The following is a 24365-nucleotide window of genomic DNA, read 5'->3' on the forward strand; positions in this document are numbered from 1 at the left end:
CTATGGTAGTGTTGTACATTTGTGGGTAGTGGGTTTTGGGGGAGGGGGGTTGGGAGCTCAGCACCCGTGGTAAGGGAGCTATGCATGTGGGAGCTTTTTCTGAAGTCCACCGCACTGACCTAGGGTGCCCAGTTGGTGTCCTGGCATATCAGGGGGGCCAGTGTACAACGAATCCTGGCCCCTCCCATGACCAAATGGCTCAGATTAGGACGTTTTTGAGCTGGGCGTTTTTAGTTTCCATTATCGCTAAAAAAAAGAAACACCCAGCTCAAAAACGTCCATTTTTTTGAAAATACGGTTCGGCCCGCCCCTTCACGGACCCGTTCTTGGAGATAAACGCCCATGGAGATAGGCGTTTCCGTTCGATTATGCCCCTCTATATCTACTTGCTTAATTCAATTATGTCATCCATGCTCTCTATGTAACACCAATTGTATCTTTTACTCTGGAATGGCGAATGCTATGACGAAACATTGTAAGCCACATTGAGCCTGCAAATAGGTGGGAAAATGTGGAATACAAATGCAATAAATAAATAAATAAAATTGAAGTAATAACTTTAGGGGCATCTGTTCAACTCAAATGAAGCTGTGGAAAGGACTGTGAGCAACTGATTGAAGAGACAGGATGTGCAGTTCTTTCGCGACAGCTTTCATAAACTTGTCCATTATTGGCAGTAATGTGTAGTGAATGGTGATGACTATGCAGAAAAGTAAATACATGTTATAAAAGCATTATTTTCATGTTTTATTCATAACAATATCTTCATTTACACAAAAATTATGGAGATGCGAACATTACTTCTCATTTAACTCTTGTATCTGCCTCTCCTTGGTGTGCATAGCAGTAACAACAACCACTTGAAAAAAAGACAGTGGACAGAAATGGGGAGCTACCCCCTCTCTTTATATGGGCTTCCTGTTACCAAAAAAAATCCCACAGCAGGGTCGCCCTGTGGCCTGTGAGCATGTGACTAGCTCATGGTCTTGTCCTTTATTTTCTTGAAGTTGTTCCTATTGAGGCAAGATAGTAGCAGTACCACCAGTGCCTATGAAAATTCAGTGGCTAGAGTAGTACGCTGAGAACCAGGGAAGCCAGGGTTCAAATCCTATTGATGCTCCTTGTGAGTTTGAGCACTCACGTAGTCCTCATTGCTTCTGGTACAAACTTACACCCCCTGTTTACTAAGCCCCGCTAGCAGTTGCCTAATGCCGACACAACCCATTCAAAGTGAATGGGCTGCCTTAAATGGGAGGAGGGGGGGCTAGATTGTAAGCCCTCCCAGAACAGGGAAATGCCTAGTGTACCTGAATGTAACTCGGCATGAGCACCTCCACCCCCAGATCCAGTTTAACATACCCGGGGAGTAATTCTGTAAGGAGACACCTAATTGTAGGCAGCAAGAAGATGCATAAAATGTGGCATTTTAGTCATTTATGAACATAAAAAATAATACTCTTATAGAATACTGACTAACAGAAAAGTACAGGCCATGCTTTGATGGGGTGTATTTTGATCGGTGGAGTGTGGACAGTGCACACAAATCATAGAATGCCATAATTTACATGTGTTCTTGGTTGTGGGTATTTACACCAGCTATAGGACTAGTATAACTGCTCACACCTTAAGGGTAAGCGTGTTTTTGGCCATTTGCACTAGTATTCTAAAAAGAAAAGTAGGCACTTACTTTTCTTGATAGAATAGGCTTAAAATAGGTGATGTGGAGGGGCTTAATCGAACAGGGGCACCCATCTTTAAGGGCGGCCATCTCAAATGATGGCCCCGTTAAGCGGCGTATCCGACTGTATTATTGAAACAAGATGGCCGGCCATCTTTCGTTTCGATAATACGGTCGGGGCCGGCCAAATCTCAACATTTGGGCCGCCCTTAGAGATCGCCGGCGTTAGAGATGGCTGGCCTCTGTTTTCGCCGATAATGGACACAGAGGCTGGCCATCTCAAATCTGGCCAAATCCAAGCCATTTGGTCTATGGAGGAGCCAGCATTTGTAGTGCACTGGTCCCCCTCACATGCCAGGACACCAACCAGGCACCCTAGGGGGCACTACAGTGGACTTCATTAATTGCTCCCAGGTACATAGCTCCCTTCCCTTGGGTGCTGAATCCCCCAAAAAACCCACTCCCCACAACTGTACACCACTACCATAGCCCTTATGGGTGAAGGAGGGCACCTACATGTGGGTACAGTGGGTTTCGGGTGGGTTTTGGAGGGCTCCCATTTACCACCACAAGTGTAACAGGTGGGGGGGGGCCTGGGTCCGCCTACTTGAAGTGCACTGCACCCACTAAAACTGCTCCAGGGACCTGCATACTGCTGTCATGGAGCTGGGTATGACATTTCAAGCTGGCATAGAGGCTGGCAAAAAATGTTTTTAATTTTTTTTTTTGGGTGGTAGGGGGTTGGTGACCACTGGGGGAGTACGGGGAGGTCATCCCCGATTCCCTCCGGTGGTCATCTGGTCAGTTCGGGCACCTTTTCAAGGCTTGGTCATGAACAAAAAGGGACCAAGTAAAGTCGGTCAAATGCTCGTCAGGGCCGGCCTTCTTTTTTCCATTATCGGCCGAGGATGGCCATCTCTTAACCACGCCCCCGTCCCGCCTTCGGTACACTGCCAACACGCCCCCTTGAAATTTGGCCAGCCCTGCAACGGAAAGTAGTTGAAGCCGGCCAAAATTGACTTTCGATTATACCGATTTGGCCGGCCTTAGGAGAAGGCCGGCCATCTCCCGATTTGTGTTGGAAGATGGCCGCCCTTCTCCTTCGAAAATAAGCAGGATAACTAGCACCTTTGGTAAGCGCCCTCCATATCTGAACAATGGCTTTACCTAATTAGAAACTGTAGCACTGGAGGACCAGACTGTTTAAGCTCTGGTCCTCCTCTGGGTTTCCCCAGTAAATACTGTGTAACTGAAGACTTGAACTCTCCCCATAGCATCTTTTAGAATATCTGTTTGTTGGAAAAAAACTCAGTTACTCGTCACAACATAAGTATATGCATCTCAGATGCAAACTTACAAAAAATCTCCACATGCTTTTTCCCTGATTTCATTGCTCTGTAAAAATCCTGTCATTTATTCTCCTGATGCAGGGCTCTGGCATTTGCAGGGCCTCTGGTCTGTTGGTCAGCTGTGGTAGGGCAATGATATCAAGTCTTTCCAGGACTTGAAAATGAATTTAAGTTGCCTAGTTACACTGTGTTTATACCTACAATTATGTAAGGTCCTCTCAATGGCATCCTGATTTAATTGAATCTGTGTTATCTTGCCCTCAGCCCTGCCAAGAGATTACTGCACATCTCCAGCAGACCCTCATCACACCACAGAGACAGCATGTCCTAACTCTGATTCAAAAATAGAATTGTGAACTTCAAACTAAATTTAGACAAAACTTATTGGCTACAAGCTCCCCAATTTGCCTAGGGGCTCTACATGGGAAATGGGACATCCAGGTCAGAACGCTCACATTTCCCCAAGTAGTTTACAGAAGGCTCTGCTGAATGTGGAGCTTTTTGTAAAATACGTATAAGGATGTAGATGATTGTAAAATGACCTCTCAAGCCCATTTGTAACCGGAGAAGAAGCTCATGTATAAATTGCTCCATTGCACGTACAAAGTTCCTCTTTCTTTTCCCTAAATTTGGCAATACCAGTCCTCTGCAGAAGGGGTTTTGGCCAGTTATACCTATTGACTCAGCAAGTGCACCCTGCTTTTCTGGGCATTGATGGAAGCAGAATTCGCTGTGACTACTGGCTCAATCTTTCGTTTTCCCTGTTGTTCCTTTGGGGTCACTGAGGTAGACATGCTGTTCCTTCCGGTACCAGAAGTTAATTCCTGTTAATGCATGCAACAAAGTTGATAACTATGTTCTTTTGTTTTGTTTTCTGGAAGTCTGATTCTTAGTTTGACTTCTGAAGAAAAAATTATAATACGTTGTAAGCATAGAACAATTAAGCTATATTTTTAGAGGGTCCTTACTGATTTCAGTGTCAACAGCTGTTATCTGATTGATTTGTGCTCCTCTATATAGGGATAGAATTTCAATCACCAGCAGGCACTGGCATTGAATATCCGGGCATACACGGCTGGTTAAAACTTATGCATAAGGTAAACCAAATAAAGACAGGACTGCGTTTTATGCAGTCCTATTTATGCAGTTAACCTAGGTCAGAGATTTTCAACATTTTTCATCTCATGGCACACTTACACAGCACTAAAATTGTCAAGCACACCCCCACACAAATAGTTCAGCATTTTACCATCCCTCCCCCCTCCCCCACAAAAATAGTTCAGCATCTCTCCCTCATATCCCCTCTCCAGCCAGTAACCAGGCATCTCCCCTTGTCTCTCTTGACACCCCCTTTTAAAAGTTTTCTTCTCTCTAGCGGTCGGTGGCAGGGAGCAGCGATTCATGTAGCCTGCTCGCACCAATGCCAGAGCCTTCTCTCTGATGTAACTTCCTGCTTCCACCAGGGGCGTAGCCAGCCTTCCGTGGGAGAGGGGTCCAGAGCCCGGGGGGAGGGGGCACATTTTAGCCCTCCCCCCGGCGCCGCCCCCCCACCGCCGACATTGCCGCCCCCCCTCCCGCCGCGAACCCGCCGCCGCCGCCGCCTACCTTTACTTTTGCTGGCGGGGATCCCACTCCCCGCCAGCCGACGTCTTCTTCTTAGTCGCTTCCCGCTCTTCAATTTGTTTGCTGACGTCCTGCACGTACAATTACGTGCAGGACGTCAGCAAACAAATTGAAGTGCAGGAAGGACTGAGAAGACGTCGGCTGGCGGGGAGTGGGATCCCCCGCCAGCAAAAGTAAAGGTAGGCGGCGGCGGGGGCGGGTTCGCCGGGAGGGGGGTCCTGGGGTGAATCTGCGGGGGCCCCGGCCCCCTCAGGCCCCACGTAGCTACGCCACTGGCTTCCACATAGGCGGGACGTGTCAGATAGAAGGCTCCAGGGTTGGTGCGAGCAGGCTGTATGGATCACTGCTCCCTGCCACTGACTGCTAGAGACAAGAAAGTTTACTTGGCCCAACTCCTGCAGCACACCTGGGGATCAGCTGTGGCACACCGGTTGAAAAACACTGCCCTATGTGGTTGAGCACTGAATATCGGCACTTACCACATAAGTACCAATTTCACCCCTGGATCACCCACACAATAGCTGGTTTCAGCTTAGGCGTTAACCAGGCATAAGATCCTCTCCTGGCTATTTAAATTGCTTTGAATATCGACCCCATAGTAACATTTCAGTGAATAATGTGTAGTAATAATCCTGTATAATGGACTCCAACTCCTGGATTCTATATCTCGTGCCTAGCGGTCTGTGCCGAAATCCAAGCATATCTTGTGATGACGCATGTACCTTAATTGGCTTAACAAGACAATCAGTGTTTTTAACAGTACTTAACAAACAATAATGAGTGCTAATTGACAATAATTACAATTTACATGTATTACTCACTAAGCATATTCTATAGTGCACAACGAAAGGAGTGTGGTTATGGGCAGGGAAATGGACGTTTCCTGGGCATTCCAGAATTTGCAGGCACTGTTATAGAATATGCCCCTCTGTGCCTAAATCTATGGGCTGGTATTTATGCCACAGTTTCCTTGGTGTAAATGGATGCGCATAGGTCTAAGCGCTTAGATGTCAACTAAGCGTATTCTGTATACCGTGCCTAAATCTAGGCCCCACTCATAGAATTAGGCAGAAATTTATTCCATGTGGATTTTTCAAGTGCCATATATAGAATCTAGCCCTAAATGCCACCACTAAATGTCACCCATGTTGATAACCATGACGTTCTCTCATCCCCCCCCCCCCTCTCCCCCAGATAGGCTGTGAATGCTGATATGGAATATGGAAAGTCCAGTACAGCAATCAAGAGGAATGTAGGAAGTGCAAAAGGTGAAATGCATTATTAGCGAGGCCAGGTATGGAGGCAGACTTTTATAGATTGCCTTATACATCAAAATGGAGGAGTGGCCTAGTGGTTAGAGCACCAGTCTTGCCATCCAGGCCATCTTCCTGGTTCAAATCCCATTGCTGCTTCTTGTGATCTTGGGCAAGTCCTTAACCCTCCATTGCCTCAGGTATAAACTTAGATTGTGAGTTGGACAGGGAAGTACCCAGTGTACCTGAATGTAGCTCAATCCAGTACAGTGGCGTTCTGTGGTTCACTGCCACCCGGGGCGGATCGCTGCAGGGCAACATGGCACCCCCTCCCCCCGGCATAACATGGCATCCCCCACCCCCGTCCCCACCAGCTCTGTCCACCCGGCACCTTGCGCGACTGCACTGCTGTAAAAGAAGAAAATCGCCTCGTCAGCCCTTCCCTCACTGTGTCCTGCCCTCTGATGTAACATCCTATTTCCTTGAGGGCGGGACAGAGTGAGGGAAGGGCTGACGAGGCGATTCTTCTTTTACAGCAGTGTAGAGTCGCACACCGCACCGCACAGCTGCCGGGTGGATGGAGCTGGTAGGGACTCGCCAGCAGAGCACCCCCTACCCGTTGACACCCGGGGTGGACTGCCGCCACCGCCCCACCCTTGGTACGCCACTGATCTAGTATACCTGAATGTAACTGACCTTCAGCTACTAGTGAAAAAGGTGTGAGCAAAATATAAATAAGGGACCCTCTGTACGACCCTGAGCCAACTATTGAAAATGAAGACCTAATCCACAAGTTCTAGTCAAACACCAAGATTTTGCAGAAACATTGCACCGCATGTGTTCAGTGTCCTGCATGGTCTCAGATAGTACAGTTTGCAAGACAAGGGTTGCAGTAGGGACAAGGCCCAAGCAGCTGAGCAGCAAATCTTTCACTAGGAGAGATGAAGGGGGTAATTTTATAAAGCATTATCCGCACAGAAAGCATGTTTTATATACGGAAAGTGGCTCTTATAAATTTGCATAGTCGAATACTGACAGGATGGTACATACTTACATGCATGCTGCACATAGGTGTTCCCAGGATCATAATCTGGGCAGAGCAGGGGCAGAGTTGTGATATATATGCACAGATTTACACCTTTTTTACTTCACTAGCCAATGCAAACAATTGAGACCTATTCTATACATGCACATAGGCTCCCATGTTGCTTTTATAAAAATAGATGCCTTGCTGGACTTCTCATATAGGTGTCCTGTTATACAATTACCCTTAAAAGTGGCCAAATATTTTATTTACACCTGCTCTTTTCTGCAGGTGGTTAAAGGGGGGGGGGGGGGGGAACAGCACATGAACTTGAAAAAAGGTGATGTACATGCACTATTGTCCTCCCTTATCTAAATGCATCTTGCAGTCCAGCTACAAATGTGCACACTGTGGGAGACCATTAGCCAGTCAGAATAAAGTGATTTTTAAACAAGGCATTTGACCCAGGAATAAGTGGAGCTTACTTATGCCCTCTGCTTAGAGGCAGTTAAGATCTGGAACTGAACTAGCTCTCGACAGATGTGCCTTTCAGCAATATACCTTCCAGGATCACAGGATGTGATTGTAGGCAGACTCAGCCATTGCCTATAACCTCACAGATGATCCTTAGACCAGGAGGTTTAAGAAGATGTCTTCCTACAGAGAGGAGTTCAGAAACTATATCCTTCTGCCTCAGAAGGCAAAGTCAATATTGATTGGCTTCAGATGTTTTCAGCATATACTAAGGAACAGAGCTCCTCTATACCTATCCCTCCTTGCTGCCAGTATCCAGGACACTACAGAAGATAAAGCAGGATAAAGCATCAGTAATCCTCGTAGTTGTGACTGACCTCATCTGTATCAAATATCAATCAAGACACTGATTATCGGAATTTCATACTCTGATACCGCAAATCAAAGAAGGATTCTCCAGTCTAACATCCAGTCACTAACGTGTTGAATGGATGTTGCTTCTCCCCATGTTTCACAGGAAATGGATAATTTCTTAATAGATTCTAGGAAACAATGCAAGAGAAAATCTTACAGCTTTAAAATGGAAGAAATTATCTATCTGGTTTATATGGGAAATATCTATCTGTTTCACTATCTGTTCTGTCTGCAAACCTCATCAGATTAAAGGTACATATGAGCGCAGTAACAGCATATTATTTTCACATAGATGGAAAACTTATGTCACTCTGTCCAATAGTATCAAAGTTCATGAGTGGGCTGTTCCATGGAACCTCAACATGATGCTAGTTGAGTTCATAAAACCTGATTGAACCTATAAAAGATACTTTATAAAATCACACCTAGGTAATGCGTATTTTAATGCACCTATTTTATAAAGTCAAGTATGTGCCTACTTCACTTTATAAAATACAAAACTGTAATTCCTGTTCTAGTTATTATCTGTTATCCGCATTGAACTTTGATGATAATTGCAGGCTAATAAGGCATGAAATGTAATATAAAGAAAATGTACTTTCCACAAGTATGTGCATAAATTAAGGAATTTTATAATTTACAGGTGTCAGTGTAGACTCTGTGTGCACGATCACAGTGAAAGTACGCACCATGAAACTTACATGCACACTTTCACGCTAGTCAGTGTCAGGGCCGCTGAGAGATAGAGCCAGGCCCAGGGAAGGACCGCTGCTGCCATCCCTGCTTTCCCCCTGCTCGGGCAGCCACCGTGACCGCCCCCTGCCCCCTTACCTTCCTGTGTCTTCTCCTCCCTCGGCAGGAGCGTAGCCTGACAACAGATTTTGGGTGGGCCTAGGCAAGAAGTGGGTGGGCACCAAATGTTCTCTCCCCCTCACCACCAAAAGATATCTGAGCTGGCAGGAAAATGCTTCTTTCCACCTTGGCAGTCTGCAGCAGGCATGAGCTGAAAACTGAACATGCGCAGGTGCCAGTATCGTGGAGAGTAGCGTTTTCATTACCATCAGGGGGAAGTCTTCAGCTGGTAGAGCTTGGGATCTCCACCAGCTACCGCTAAACATGTGCTACTGTTGGGTGGGCCTGAGCCCTAAGTGGGTGGGCCCTGGCCCACCTAGGCCCACCTGTGGCTACGCCACTGTCCCTCGGTCTGTCAGCTGCTTCTGTGTGCCAGGACCCAGGTTACTGTGTTAACACAATCACCTGAGTCCCAACACACTAGGAGAGAGACAAACCCAGGCACCGGGCCCTCCTGGGAGGCTGGGCCCGGGGAATCTTGCTCCCCCTGCTTGGCGGCCCTGGTCAGTGTTTTATATAAGGTCATATATGCACATAAGTGGCTAAAATACTGGTAGTTATGCCTGTTCTTAGCAGCTAAAACTAGACAGTTCCTTGTAAAATTACCCCTATGGAGTCAACACAGACGAAACATGTCATGGAAAGTTATTGTCTTAGTAGAAGTAACTTCAGCCATAAAGTAGGCGAACTTCAAATATTCCTCCATATTTTCAGTTCTATCACAATGGGGTAGTCCTATGAACTTGATGATATTAAGGATGTATTATGAAAATGATAGCACCCCTAGCTCAGAAGGGAATATCAAGAGTTAAGCATTAAATATATGAAATTGAGATAATTTTAACACAGAGCAGGACTGATGCATTGTTACAGTTTGCTGACACTTGCTGAATTTATTATTTTTTATTTATTTGTGACATTTATATCCCACATTATCCCAAACAAGTTTGAGTTCAATGTGGCTTACAATAAACAGTATAGGATACATAACAAAGAATAATGCATAAGAAAGTAATTTGTTGTAAGAATCCAGTTTTACAATACAATATCATAAACATACCGGGATAACTATGGATGTTTAACATTTAGAAAATCTATTATGAATGAGAAATTGTACATGAAGCAAAGAAAAAGTTAATGGTAAATAGAGTAATAACCAATTCAGGTAATAATTGTTTGAGTTATGGTTGTTCTTTGTGAGCATTTGTTTGAATAGGAACAATTTGAGGAGTTTTTGGAATCTAGTCTATTCCTGTGTATTTTTTTTTTTTTTGGGTGGTAAAGCGTTCCACCATTTGTTTCCTAGGTAAGTGAAGTCTGCAGAGTGGACAGCTTTCTAGATCACATTTTTGCAATTTGGGAGGTGTAGTCTGAGATAATTTCTTGCCTCATATTTAGTGTTTATTAATGGTACCATATAGCCTGGAGCTGTGCCATTTAGTATTTGAAAGATAAAGGTACATAATTTGAAGGTAATACTTGCTTTGATGGGAAACCAGTGTAATTTGATTAATAAAGGCGAGGCACTTTCAAAACGAGAGATTTTATATATGAACCTGGCTGCAGTGTTTTGAGCTGTTTGGAGTTTTTTCAACAAGTACTCCTTACAGCCAGCATATATGGCATTACAATAATCGAATTGGGATAATGTTAATGATTGTACCAATAGTCTGAGTGTTTCTGATGAGAAATAGGGTCTGATCCTTTTTAGTTTCCAAAGAGACCTAAAAGATTTTGTGATTACTGAGGAAACTTGAGTGTCAAATGTTAAATGTTTGTCTATAATTATACTTAGAATTTTCAGATTATTGTCAATGAGGAATGAAATGTTGTCAATTGTGAAACTGTTGTAGTCGTTTTGGTCAAATAGGTTGGTAATGACCATGAATTTAGTTTTTTCTTTATTTAGCTTTAGTTTGGATTCTGAGGCACAGGTTTCCATCAGATTTAAGCCACGTTTTGCCTTTTGTGAGATGTCGTTAATGTTCTTTCTGAAGGTTATGTATATGGTAACATCATCAGCATATATGAATGTTTTGAATCCTGCTGTTTCTAGTCTGTTGCCTAGTGGTGACATCATTACATTAAACAGAATGGGCCAGTGGCGTAGCCAGACTGCCAGTTTTGGATGGGCCTGAACCTAAAGTGGGTGGGCACAAAATTTTCTCTCTACCCCCCTTCCCCAGCAAAATGTAGTCACACTAATCAGATGCATTTGTAACACAGGGGTAAAGTGCTGCTTTTCAGTGCATCAGGTTTCAGAAAATAATTTATTTAATAGCCTAACACCCTTTTCAATGAGCTTTCAGAGGCCAAAACCTCCTGCCTCAGGTCAGTATAACGCTGTTATGGTATCCTCTCCTGACCTAAGGAAGGAAGTATTGGTCTCTGAACCTTTATTAACACAGGTACCATATTATTTTATCCTAAATTAAAAATAAAATTATTTTCTTTACCTTTGTTGTATGGCCATTTACTTTTTCTCATTGTGTTGCTCCCAGTCTCTAGATTCTGCTTTCCTTCGTCTTTCTCTTGCCAGGGTTTCCTGTCCATTCGTCACCTATGGCTTTTCATCTTTTCCTCACCCTTGATCTCCACATGCCCCTTTCTCTTTTTCTCCAGTCTTTCCCTACTCTGTCCTCTCCCTCTTTCCATCCAGCAGCTCCCCTCTTTCTCTCCCCATCCTTCCAGTGTCTCCCCTCTTTCTTTTGCATCCAGCATCTCCTTTTTCTCCCTACCCTTCCATCCAGTGTCTTCCCTCTTTCTCTCCTTATCCTTCCACTCATCTACCCTCTCTCCTGATCCTTCCATCTAGTGTCTCTATCTCCCCTCTCCTTCTATCCAGTGTCTATCTCTCTACCCTTTTCTGTTCAGTCTCCTCCCTCTCTCCACATCCTTCTAGTTTCTCCCCTTTCTCTCTGTATCCTTTCATCCATCTCCCCTCTGTCTCTCCCTATTCTCTCATGTCCAGCAGCTCTCTCCCCTCTAGTCCCTTCTTCCTCTTCTTCCCTTGTCCAGCAGCTCTCCAGCCCCTTCCTCCTCTCCCTCCCATGTCCCAGCAGCTCTCTCCCTTCCCTCCAGTCCCTTCTTCCTCTCCCTCCCATGTCCAGTAGCTCTCTCCCTTCCAACCAGCACCTGTCCCTTCCCACTCTCCTTTCAGTAACTGTCTCTTCCAAATCTTCCTCCTCCCCTTCTTTCTGACTCTTTCTTTCAGGATCCCATTCAGCCCCTCTCTTCCTCCTTCCAACCAGCACATGTCCCTTCCCTTTCTCACTCTGACCCTCCCATCCAGTTCCTGTCCCCTCTGCCATCTTCCCCTTTCCTTCCAGCATCTGACCTCTTTCCCTTCCCCTCCCTCTGACACCCCACTGCTGCTAATGCTCCATCTTAAGCACCTCGCGTCTGCTGCTCTGTCTGCCCTGCTCTGCCTGCAGCTGTAAGCGATTTGCTCGTCGGCCCTTCCTTCACCGTGTCCCCCCCTCGCGGAAATAGGAAGTTACATCAGAGGGCGGGACACGGTGAAGGAAGGGCCGACGAGCAAATCGCTTTACAGCTGCAGCAGCGCAGAGCAGGGTAGAGAGAGCAGCTATCGCGAGGTGCTTCACCGTCCGATTCGTCTTTTAAGGTTGGGTTCCGGGTGGTCTGCTCCTCAACGGAGCTGCGACGCTGGCAGGGCGGATCGCCCCGCCTTGGTACGACGATGTTGGGGCGGGCCTGGAGGGAAAGTGGGTGGGCCTGGGCCCGTCCAGGCCCACCCGTGGCTACGCCCCTGGAATGGGCGATAGTGGAGAGCCCTGAGGGATGCCACAGTCCGATGACCAAGGAGAGGATAAGGTTCCTTTCATTTTCACTTTGTAAGATCTTGATTTCAGGAATACTTGAAACCATTTGTGGACTGTGCCAAAGTTGTCTAGTATGTTTAGTAGGATATTATGATCTACTACATCAAATGCGCTAAACATATCGAATTGCATTATTAAGATCTTAGACCCTATGCGAATTTCTTTTCTGAGATTTGATACTAGGGTAGTAAGGACAGTCTCAGTGCTATAGCATGGTCTGAAACTTGATTTGTGTAGTAGGGAGAAATGTGAAAAGTAATCCATAGTTTGTGCTGCTACTACTCCTTCCATCACCTTTATCATCAAAGAAATGGAAGCTACTGGTCTGTAGTTTGTTACATCAGTTATGGTGTTTGAATTGTTTTTTGGTATTAGTGTTAGGATAATAGAACCTTTATTATCAGGGAAAATGCCGTGGATTAGTAGGAAGGAGATATGTTGCTGAAGCAGATTGATGAATACATTAGGAGCTTGCTTCCAGTGGCGTAGGAAGGGGGGGCGGTGGGGCGGTCCACCCCGGGTGCACGCCGCTGGGGGGGTGTTGGCTCCGCTGGTTCCCTGCTCTCTCTGCCCCGGAACAGGTTACTTCCTGTTCCGGGGCAGAGAGAGCAGGGAACCAGTGGAGCTGACGCAACTCCCAGCGACATGCACTTGGGGCGGTTCGACCTTCCCGCCCATCCCTCGCCGCTTTCCCTCATAAGTACGCGCTCCGGGGGGGTGCGCCGTGCTGCACCTGGGGGGGTGCGCAGCAGCGACCCGCCCTGGGTGTCAGCTGCCCTCGCTACGACACTGCTTCCTTCATAAGGTAACTAGGACAAGGATCTAGTATGCCTTGTGAGTTTGAATATTTTAGGAGGTAATGTTTTACTGTGTCATGGGCTGGTAGTTGGAAGGAAGAGCAGATTCTGTTGGTGGCTATTCCTGTATGTGTGTCTGACTGTTTTTCATAAATATCTTGATGGTTGACTTTTAATTTGAGGACTCCTTCTCTGATTTTAACTATCTTTTGTTTGAAAAAAGTAGCCAGTTGCTCTGCTGTTGGTGGAGACTCTGTGGTTGTGGTTATTTCTTTTGTGGATAATAGGCTTTTTATCAAATTGCCAGTACAAACAAAGATGTCACGCCTTTGGGACAGCACTTTACAAAACCAGAACACTGTACCAGTGATTTCATGGTAAGGATCCTGAAAGGGAACTTTAAAACAATACAGGAACGTAAGACCTTTGAAGTCAAAATGATTAAATATTTTGACACCCACCAGACAGGACTTAACAAGATCTGGGTTTTCTAGCCCATTACAAAGCATAAAATTGTATTGCCTTGTAAATTGTATTGCTCTCCTGTCTCCCTGACTCCCACCTATCCACCCCCATCCTGTTAGACTGTCACTGAAATGCTTTGATGTTTCACTCATATATACTGTCATCTACCAACATTTGCTTATTTCCGATCTGATGAAGAAGGGCAACCTTCGAAAGCTAATCAAGAAATGTATTAAGTTATGTCCAATAAAAAAGGTATCATCTTATTTTCTTTTCCATGTTTTATTTAACTGCTGAACTGTAACTATCTTACCGACATCCTCAACTTCCTTACCCCTTCCCCTTCTTTGTAATTACTCACTGATCTCTCCTACTTTCATGTACTTGATTATTTATGCCGGATTGATTTATGCCTTTTTCAGACTGTTGTAAGCCACATTGGGCCTGCCCGTGGGTGGGAAAATGTGGGATATAAATGCTATAAATAAATAAATAAATTTGGTATTAAGGAAATTACCACCGATTATTTTGTTATAGTATTGAGCTTTTGCAATTTTGATCTCATTTTTATATGTTTTGATGGCACTTTTTCAAGTTAATTTGTTTTCTTTTGATTTGTCTTTAGCCCATTGTTCAGATACTGTGAAGTGTCACTAAGAACATGCATGTTTGGAAGGGAATAGGGAAGTAAAAGTGAAATATGCAGAAGTCTGAGCATGCAGATGTAATATGGAATAATGTATGGTAGTTCCGTATTCCTATAAATGATAATGATCTTTACTGGAATGATAATGACCTTTACCAAAATAGCTAGCAGCTGTCTGACCTTTGCTTTCTAGAATTCTGATAGAAGTTGAATATAATCTTCAACCAATGAGCATCTAATACCATCCAATCATGTATACTGTATACCTGCTGACTCTGACCTCATGACGTAATGCATTCCTTTAGTTAATTAATGGAGCAGAGAGCCAGAAGGAGTTGAGACAGTTGTGGGTGTACTGCCTGATTGTAGGTGTGACCCTGTTCTCTCTCCCAAAGGCATTTGATCTATATTTATTTATTTATTAGTGGTCTGCGTGTGGTCACCTAGAGTTGAAAATAAAGAGCCAGGTATGATCCTGTTCTGGGCAGGGGCCCAGGCAATCAAACTTTTACCTAATGTGTCTACCAAATGTGGTTTTACCATTTTACTCCATTAAATGCCTAGTACTTTCTACTTTCTTCCCAAGGACTCATGCACAAAAAACTGCAAACAGACCCTGCAGAATAATAGCCTGTAAAACAGCACTGGCTTGCTATACGAAACAAATAAAGACACATAACTATACGGCCCAACCCTTCATCACCTGTGACCCTAACAGACTAGGCACTGCAGTAGCTAACAGAACGTTATCAAACTGGCTAGGAAAATGCATATTCCAATGCTGAGGCCTTGCAGGACTACAGCTAAATGATCCAGGCCCCGATGATCAAAGGTAAATGCGAGTGCTAGAGGCCACTAAAGCCAGACTAGTGCCTGTATTTACCAGCATGGGATGAACAGAGGGCCCTGGTGCGGCAAACAACGAGCACACCAGGGAATACCGCAGAGCTCATTAAATGATATTTAAATGAACTCTGTGGTACTCCACATGTATGATCAGAGCAGTATGTTCTGATCGTATGGGTGGAATACCGACTTAACCCTACGCCAGTTCGGAGCTGGCATTAGGGTTAAGGCTTCTCTCTTCTGCCCCTCCCCGTCCAAGCCAGGCACCTGGGCAGCCACCGTCAGTCCTGGGGGTCTAGTGGATCCCCCACCCCCCAGTGGATAAGGAACCCAGACAATAACACAGAGGGATTGGAGGTCCAGGGAACCTCTAGCCCCCTAACCTCCCGACACCAAAAATGTCCCTGGTGGTCCAGTGGGCAACTCTCATAGGCGGTCGGTGGCCCAACTGTTTGGGGAGGCTAAAGGGGGCGGGGTTAGGGGTGGGGCCAGGGGTGGAACTTAAATCCATTTTTGTCTGATAACACACAGAAAAAATAAATAAAAATAAAAGTCACAATTAATACCTTTTATTAAATTTAGATATTAGATATGTATCATTTGTCAAAGAATAAAGTGGTAGCTCAAAGCATATACTAACCACAATCGCTCAACTGCAAAACATTATGCACAACTTTGTGCAAAAACACACTCAGAGCCTTACTGTACCATTAATATTACACTGGGCAGAACCTAATACACCAATATACCACCCATACGGAAAATGCAGACTGTCAACATATGAAACAAGGATCATAATATAACAATTCTCATGTAGAGCCATAAAACATCCTAATTCATGTTTAATGTGGGATAAAATGCCATACATAAGTAAATAAATATAAACATTTAATGTTGAGCACCTGATTCTCAAAGTGGACATATTCCAAACACTATAATGAAAATAAAATTATCTTTTCTACCTTTGTTGTCTGGTGACTTTGTTTTTCTGATCATACTGGCCCAGTATCTGATTCTGCTGCTAACTGTCCTCTTAACTCCGTTTCCAGGGCTTCCTTTCCATTTATTTCTTTACTTTCTGCCTTTCTTCTTCATTTCTTGTCCTTGCTCCCCTGCCCCCCCTCCAGCCATCCACACCCACCCACCCATTGATTCTCTCCTCTCCTCTCTGTTCCCAGGCAGATTTTCTAACAGGAGCTGCTCATCCAATCAGAGAGCTCTATTTGAATGCAGATTAACATACAGACACTCTAATGGGAATTTTTAGTCAAAAACACTAGCTAAACCCTTCGTTTTTGGATCAAACTTCACATTTTTGATCAGAGCCATGCCCTAACATTAAGGCTGTAAACATTTCCAACAATTTTTACCCATAAATATGCAAATGAGAACCTCCCAAAAACGGACTAATTTGCATATGGCTTGAGCAAATTTGAGTACATGGCATACCAATCCCACTTCCTAGCACCTAAATTCTGCAATTAGATTTAATGCAAATACTTTTAAAACTTATTTTTAGCACTTTTAAAATTTCAGGGGTCAGTGCAAGTCTCTTTGGTATGAAGTGCTCATGTGCAGGAATTCATCCTAGTTAAATATCTCCCTGGCAACCCAGGACACCTCCAGCCAACCCCCCTGCTCTGCTCTCCCAGCAGTAAGGTAATCAAATTACAACAGGTTATACACAAGGCTAGAGACGGCTTTCACTGCAGCTGCTGCTATTTAAACCCCCCAGAGCAGGGGGACTCCCGGGAGAACTACTACTACTACTATTTAGCATTTCTATAGAAACAGCTGATCCATCCTGCTGTAGCTGGGGAGGCATAGCCTCCCCAAGCCTCTTATACCGGGCGCCTATGGCAACTCTACCTCCACCCCCACCCTCCCTGGTGGTCTAGTGCCTCTCAAACCGAGCCCTGTACCTTTAGAAGGGAGGAGGGAGTAGCATTCTCTGTTCCTTCCAGCGCTGCCTCCAAAATTGTGGCACCCTGCCCAGTGCATCCTGGGATGCGCTGGGCAGGGCTTTCCTACCATATAAAGGAGAAAACTTCCTTATATGGTAGGAAAGCCCCGCTCAGCGCATCCCAGGACACACTGGGCAGGGCAAGATGCTGCCATTTTGGAGGCGGTGCTGGAAGGAAGAGAGAGTGCTACTCCCTCCTTCTTTCTAAAGGTACAGGGGTGGGGTTAGGGGGAACTAGGCCTCTATAAAAGAGATCTGTAGAGCTACAACACAATCTTCAATCCACACATTCACATCTCACTGCTGTCTACAGCAAGATTCCCAACATAACAGCCAGTGTTGTCAGACAGTCCTTCTGAATTTATTTGGGGTCTTGAATACAACTCCACCCTCCTAAGCTTATTTGTTTTCTGTTCCAGGCTGTCCAAAAAATGTATATGAGCCCAATATTCAGACCATAGGAGGTAGCCAGTCTGCCTTCTGTGGTTGGTGTGGAGCCTGGATATTCAATGCCGGGCTGTTTCCGGTGACCAGCATTGAATATGTAGGTATTTTTTGGCTGGTTTAAATTTAACCGGCCAAGCCGATATTCAGTACTGACCGGTTAAGTTTAAACCAGCCAAAGATATTCCAGCTATTTTGGCAGCCTAATTTAGCTGCCAAACATAGCTAGCGATGCACTGAATATCGGCAGATAGCCGCTTATACCGCGCGATATAACTGGCTATTTGCTAAGCGCTAACTGGCAATATTCAGTGGGAGATAGCCGGCTATCTCCTCTGAATATTGCCAGATAGCCGGTTAAGTACCATTTAACTGGCCAGAAGCAGCTCCTGGCCTATTAAATGGTGTAAAATATTGAGTATATGTATATTTTTTTAATCTGTTCATCAGTTTTTTCTCCTTTTTTTTTTCAAAGAGCATGTTACCTTATCCTTGGAGAAAGTGAAGTTACTCACTTGTAGCAGGTGTTGTCCAAGGACAACAGGATCAATATTCTTACTGCCCCACCCTCCTCCCCTTGGAGTTGAATTCTATCAGCTACTGTATTAGACTGAGCCAGTGGCATAGCTATGGGGGGTCATGGGGGCCTGGGCCCCCCAAATGGATCTAGGGCCCCTGGTTTGACTGGCAGTGGTCCCCAACCCCTGCCAACTGAAGCATTTCTCCAGCAATACTCTCCTTACATTGCCTGCCATGCTTCCCTCTCGTCACATGCATGTTCAGTTGTAGGTATAAAATAGGCTTCTTAACATTTAGCACACACTAAATCTGTTAGCACATCTTAGTAAAAAGACCCCTTAGTGCGTAAATGCAGCACGGACAGGCCACTTATGCGCATAACTTACAAAGTACTGTAAGTTATGTGTGTAGTTGCTGCATTTAGGTGTACGCATTTACATCTACTATTGATAATGGCGTAAGTGGATGCTCCTAAATGCAGGCGTTACTGCTGATGTACACTAACATAGTAGATGACGGCAGAAAAAGACCTGCACGGTCCATCCAGTCTGCCCAACAAGATAAACTCACATGTGCCATTTTTTGTGTATACCTTACCTTGATTTGTACCTGTCTTTTTCAGGGCACAGACCGAATAAGTCTGCCCAGCACTATCCCTGCCCCCCAACCACCTGCTCCGCCTCTCACCACCGGCTCTGGCACAGACCGTATAAGTCTGCCCGGCACTATCCCCGCCTCCCAACCACCAGCCCCGCCTCCCACCACCGGCTCTGGCACAGACCGTATAAGTCTGCCCGGCACTATCCCCGCCTCCCAACCACCAGCCCCGCCTCCCACCACCGGCTAAGCTTCTGGGGATCCCTTCCTTCTGAGCAGGATTCCTTTATGTTTATCCCACGTATGTTTGAATTCCGTTACCGTTTTCCTACTATTCTATAAGGAAAATTACTTCCATCATTGTCAGGGCCGGTCTTAGCAATTGCGGTGCCCTGTGCAGACCAGTTCAGTGGGACCCCCCACCCCCACCCACCCCTCTATGCTCCCCCCGCCTGCACCCACTACCATAAGCCATCATTTATCAGAGTTTAAAAGGAGGTTTAGAGCTCTCGGAACCCCACCTCACCCCGTACCTTGATGTGCATCCACCACATTCCAGTAGAGAGTGGCAGACAGCGGCTACATCCTGTAGGAAAAGACATCAAAAGAGGGCAGGACACAACAGCGAGGAGGCTCTGGGCTCGGCAGCTGACGGGATATGAAAATCGCTGCCACAGCCTGATGCTCTCTACTGCAATGTGGATGCACATTAAGGTACAGAGCAGGGAGTTGTTCCGAGAAATGAGGAGAGATGTGCCAGAGATGCGGGGCCCCTAGGAGTGTGAGGCCCTGTGCGACCACCCCTGTCGCCCCTGCCTAAGACCGGCCCTGATCGTTGTCTTTAAAGAATAAACTCACAGTCAATGTACAGTGGGTGCCTAAACTGTGTGTAGATTTGCCTCCAAAGAGACCATGGGAGTTAAAGATGTACTGTTGAAAGAAAGAAGGGAAAGGAGAGGTGTGATACAAACTTTGAAATATCTAATAGGCTTCAGTAATGTACCAGAAGGAAGTATATTCTGTAGCATCAAAAAACCAAGGACAAGGGGTGATCACATGAAGCAGAAGGAAGGAATGTGAAGGTTGCAGGAGCCAAATAATGGCAGAATTTAACCGCATGTGGAACAGACACAGAGGGACCTCAGTGGCAGAGGGAGACCACAGATGGGGTGAGGTGTATCACAGCATAATAAGCAGGTATAGATAAATGGTCCTTATCTGCTCCACAGAGTCCAGATCCACAGTCCTATAATATATAAATAATAGTAGTTTGATCGTGCACTCTGATTAGTTAATTAAGGGGTCCTTTTACTAAGATGTCCTGAAAACTGCGGTAGTGTAGGCGCAGGTTTTGGGCACACACAGGTCCATTTTTCAGCACGCCTGTAAAAAAGGCCTTTTTTAAAATTTTTGCGGAAAATGGACGTGCAGCAAAATCAAAATTGGCTCTCGTCCATTTTTGGTCTGAGACCTTACCACCAGCCATTGGCCTAACGGTAAAGTCTCATGCAGTAACCATGCAGTAATGACCTACGCATGTCAAATGCCACTTGATGCGCGTCCGAAAATAAAAACTATTTTTCGGACGTGCTTATCGGACGCACGCCAAAATTGAAATGACCGCAAGAGCCAGGCAGTAACTCCATTTTGGCGCACATTGAGCATGAACACTTGTGCAGCTTAGTAAAAGGGCCTCTAATAGACATCATAGAGGAACAGCCGTGTTTTGCTGTGAACTTTAGACATGCATGCACAAACTGTCATAGTTGGGAGATATGCATAGACAAACATGTTCTTGGACATCAGGATTGCACTATAGCAACTCTACAGTGGCATACCAAGGGGGGGTTGGGGCGGTCCGCCCCGGGTGCACGCCGCTGGGGGGGTGCCGCGCGCCTGTTGGCTCCGAGTCCACTCGTTCCCTCCCTGCTGTTCCCTCTGTTACTTCCTGTTCCGGGGCAGAGGGAGCAGCAGGGAGGGAACGAGTGGACTCGGAGCTAACAGGTGCGCGGCATCCCCCCCCCCCCCCCCCCCCCAGCAGGTAAAAATGTACCCGGGGGGGCTGCACTGCACCCGGGGGGTGTTGTTTCACTGGGGGGGGGGCGCATCAGCGATCCACCCCAAGTGTCAGCCAGGCTAGGAACGCCACTGGAACCCTATACCAAGTTCTGCTTCCCAACCTTCTGCTTTCCTCTTATTTCCAGATCTTCCCATCGTGCTGCCATCGAAGCTATGAGAAGAATGAAGGCAAGCGGCTAACAGTTCTCTCAGCATGTGTGTGTTCTGTATACAGCGCCTCTCCGCACTCCTTCAGTTCCCACCTCAAGCACAGATGATGGCATAGACTCCAGCAATGCCTACAGTACTGCCAGGCTCCCCTTTCCTCTCCAGTGGCAAGGCAAAGTGTGATGTTTCATAGGCTGGGAAGATGGCACAAGAAGAGGGAGGGGGGAGGAGAGAGGAATCAAAGTGCCAGCTGGCTTCTTTTACAACACAGCTTTCCATACCTGTCCTGGAGATCCCAACAGCCAGTTTGGTTCTCGGGATATCCACACCGAGTACAAACAAATCAACAGATACTGCAGCCTGAAAATATGCCAATTTATCTCAGGCATATTTATTGTGGATATCTGTCTGGCTGTCAGGTGATTAGGACAGGTTTGGAAAGTGCTGCTCTTTGACCGTTTCAGGATGGGGAAATTGGGGCTATCTGGCTTGCATTTGCTAGAAAAGGTATAATGTAAGGGTGAGTCGAGACAGTGTTTGTCTGTGGAGACTGTGCAGAATCACTTCACCAAATCTACAAGTGCATTGAGGGTCCTACATTTCCAGGTCATCAGGGATAGGTTAAGCCTGGCCTGCTTTTGCCCCTTTGCATTTGTGGACTCCTGGTTCTGATTTTTCTGAAAGCAGCAGAAGCTACAACTCTGTGCAAGCTCGGCCCAACCTATCCCTCATGATAACATACAGCCCTGCCAATTAATTGCCTGCTCATAATCACTTGAGAATCACTTATCGCCTTGCCATGCCCTTATCTTCTTATCCCGCATGCAGTGTAGAGATATTTGGAGCCTACACTACGCTTAGCTATGCTGTGACTTGTATATTCTTATCTGAGTGAATATAATAAACATATTTGCTGAGAGCTGTAGTACCACATACAGTGTGTTGAAGTCTTTTTTGGTTTTGGGACGGAGCAAAGAACAAACTTGTTTCTCAGCTAAGACCTGAAGAAGCAGGAGATGTCTCTTTCAACATGCAATTCAGTTTGCATGTGGGACTGTTAGATCGTCAAGGAGTAAAAGAGGTATTCAGGGAGGATAAGGATAGTGAAGAGACTGAATGAATTATTTGTTTCAGTCTTTTCAGGCGGCCCAGAAGAGAGGGGCTACAGCAAAAGACCCCTGCTACTGTGGAGTCTGAAAAGATATGGTGGAACTGGGTTCCAGGTCATTCCCCCCAATATTAAGCCCTGTCAAGAAAAGATGGGTAGAAGATCAAAGGTGGGACTTCTTCTGAGGGGCTCTCAGTGGACAGTTGAACGATCATTTGACTAGATCTACATTCCTGCTCTCTTATGTTTCAGACCCTGATAAAGAAAATGTTTCTGGGTGGGGGGGGGGGGGGGGAGTATGTGGCTCTTTCCCAATATGTGTGTTATTGGGCAGTCTAAAAGGCATCAGTTTCTTTCCATGCACCAGGAGGCTTTAGCTCTTACTGCAGGTTTTTTCGTCATTTTCCCAGAACTATATAGTTCATTTTGAGAGTACCCACTCTATCTTTTATGAGGAATTTCTTGGATAAGAAACACAGTGGGCCTTTTACAAAGAAGTGCTAGTATTTTGAAAATAAAAGCTTTTTTAAAAATAAGCGTGTGCTAAACGCTAGAGATGCCCATTTGTTCCTATGGGCATCTCTAGCATTTAGCACATGCTAAACATTAGCGCACGCTAAAAATACTAGCATGCCTTTGTAAAAAAAACTCCCATAGTGTGCGTGTGATGTTAGGATTTAGTGTTTAAGGTCTTAACATTGTTAGGTTCGAGGAATGTTGGGTAATCATGAATGAAGTCAACCAACACACCACTATTTTCATTCTACATTTCTTTTTATATGATTTTTGAATAAAGGACCCCTGATGCAGGCCGGTAGGGCCGAAACACGACTCATGTTGGGTCGCTTTTTCGCTTACTGTTTTTGAATAAAGAGCTTGTTGAGGACACCATCTGAGAGAGGTTGTTTTTCTCCACTTATTCGCTTGGACTGATCACAAATGCCATCACCATGCCCCTGATGGTTGCCTTAAAAGCATCCCATCAAGACAGTAGACTGGTGTCTGTACTTTATCTTGGAAATAGCGATACATTTCTTAATTTAACACTGAACTTCTACATCCTCCAATAGGCTGGTGTTTAATTGTCAATGCCTTGGGAGAGATTGCTCCTGTGAACATTTCACTTCCAGTGAGATAACCACATAGTCAGATAAGGTGATGGGTCAGCCTTGACCACAGCATTTAACAATGGTCTAGACAGCAAGAAAAAGTCAATTCTAGAATAGGTATTGTGTGGAAGAGAGTGAAATGTAAAACCCCTCTCTGTAGGATGCAATATGCAACAGGGCAACTAAGCCATTAGCGTCTATGATTGACTGCAATACTCTATCCCCCAGATTCCCTATCGGTTGCCCGAAATTAGACACTCAATTTGGGGCGCAGATCACAGATTCACTCAAACTAATTGACTACATTGGCACTAACAATCAATACTTGGTGTTAAAAGTACTTAATTGGCAGTAATTAGGAGTTATATGCAGATCTGCCCTATACCCTTATTCTATAACATGCACACCTAAATTTCATAGCACATGACTCCAAAGGGGGCATGGGCAGTTCAGGGGTGTTCCCAGATGTTAGACGCAGTATTACAGAATACTGCACTTCTACACTTAACTGCTATTAGTTGGTCACATGCATTTCCACCAGCCTTTGGCAGGTGTAAATGCTTACATCCAAAGTTACGAACAAACCCCCATATTCCATACATGGTGCCTTGTGTGCGCTAATTTGGCCACATGGCGAAATTGCACACCCAACTTAATTGATTAACAAGTCAATGGGCGTTGATAATTGGTACTTAACAACCAATTAGCAGCACTAATTGATTTTAATTAGAATTTACACACACAACTTTCTAGGCGTATTCTACAATGCAGTGCATGCAAATTCTAATGCGCAGTGAAAAAGGGGGCATGGCCATGGGTATGGAATGTGTGGGTTGTGAGTGTTTTAAAAAACTGTGCACACTATTACGAAATACACCCGATCAGCTAACTTAGGTTTTAGGTCCTCTAAATGGATGAGCTGGCATGTAGGCATAGTTGCCAATTTTAGACGTAATTTATAGAATCATGCTAACCGTCTGGTTTTTCAGCGCTGATTTTTAAGGCGCCATTTATAGTATTTGATCCAAAATGCGTGCTATGCTAGAATTCTGTCAAGGCCATTCTGCGCTGAGCGCTACTAGCTTAGCGCAGATCATCCTGGCACCTAACTTTGGGCACCATTTATTGAATCTGCC

At 45.3% G+C, this 24365-nt stretch overlaps 1 protein-coding gene across 1 annotated transcript in view; it reads left to right on the forward strand.

The window, feature by feature from the left end:
- Nucleotides 1–21945, forward strand: part of MACROD1 (mono-ADP ribosylhydrolase 1) — a gene marked incomplete in the record, with an annotated part of 1234860 nt that extends 1212915 nt beyond the window's left edge. Inside the window, 1 exon segment of the mRNA XM_030218128.1 lies at nt 20991–21945. Within this exon segment, the coding sequence (XP_030073988.1) occupies nt 20991–21022 (32 nt within the window).
- Between the last annotated feature and the right edge of the window lie 2420 nt (nt 21946–24365).

Source organism: Microcaecilia unicolor, chromosome 11, assembly GCF_901765095.1.
Source record: "Microcaecilia unicolor chromosome 11, aMicUni1.1, whole genome shotgun sequence".
In the NCBI taxonomy this organism is placed as follows: domain Eukaryota; kingdom Metazoa; phylum Chordata; class Amphibia; order Gymnophiona; family Siphonopidae; genus Microcaecilia; species Microcaecilia unicolor.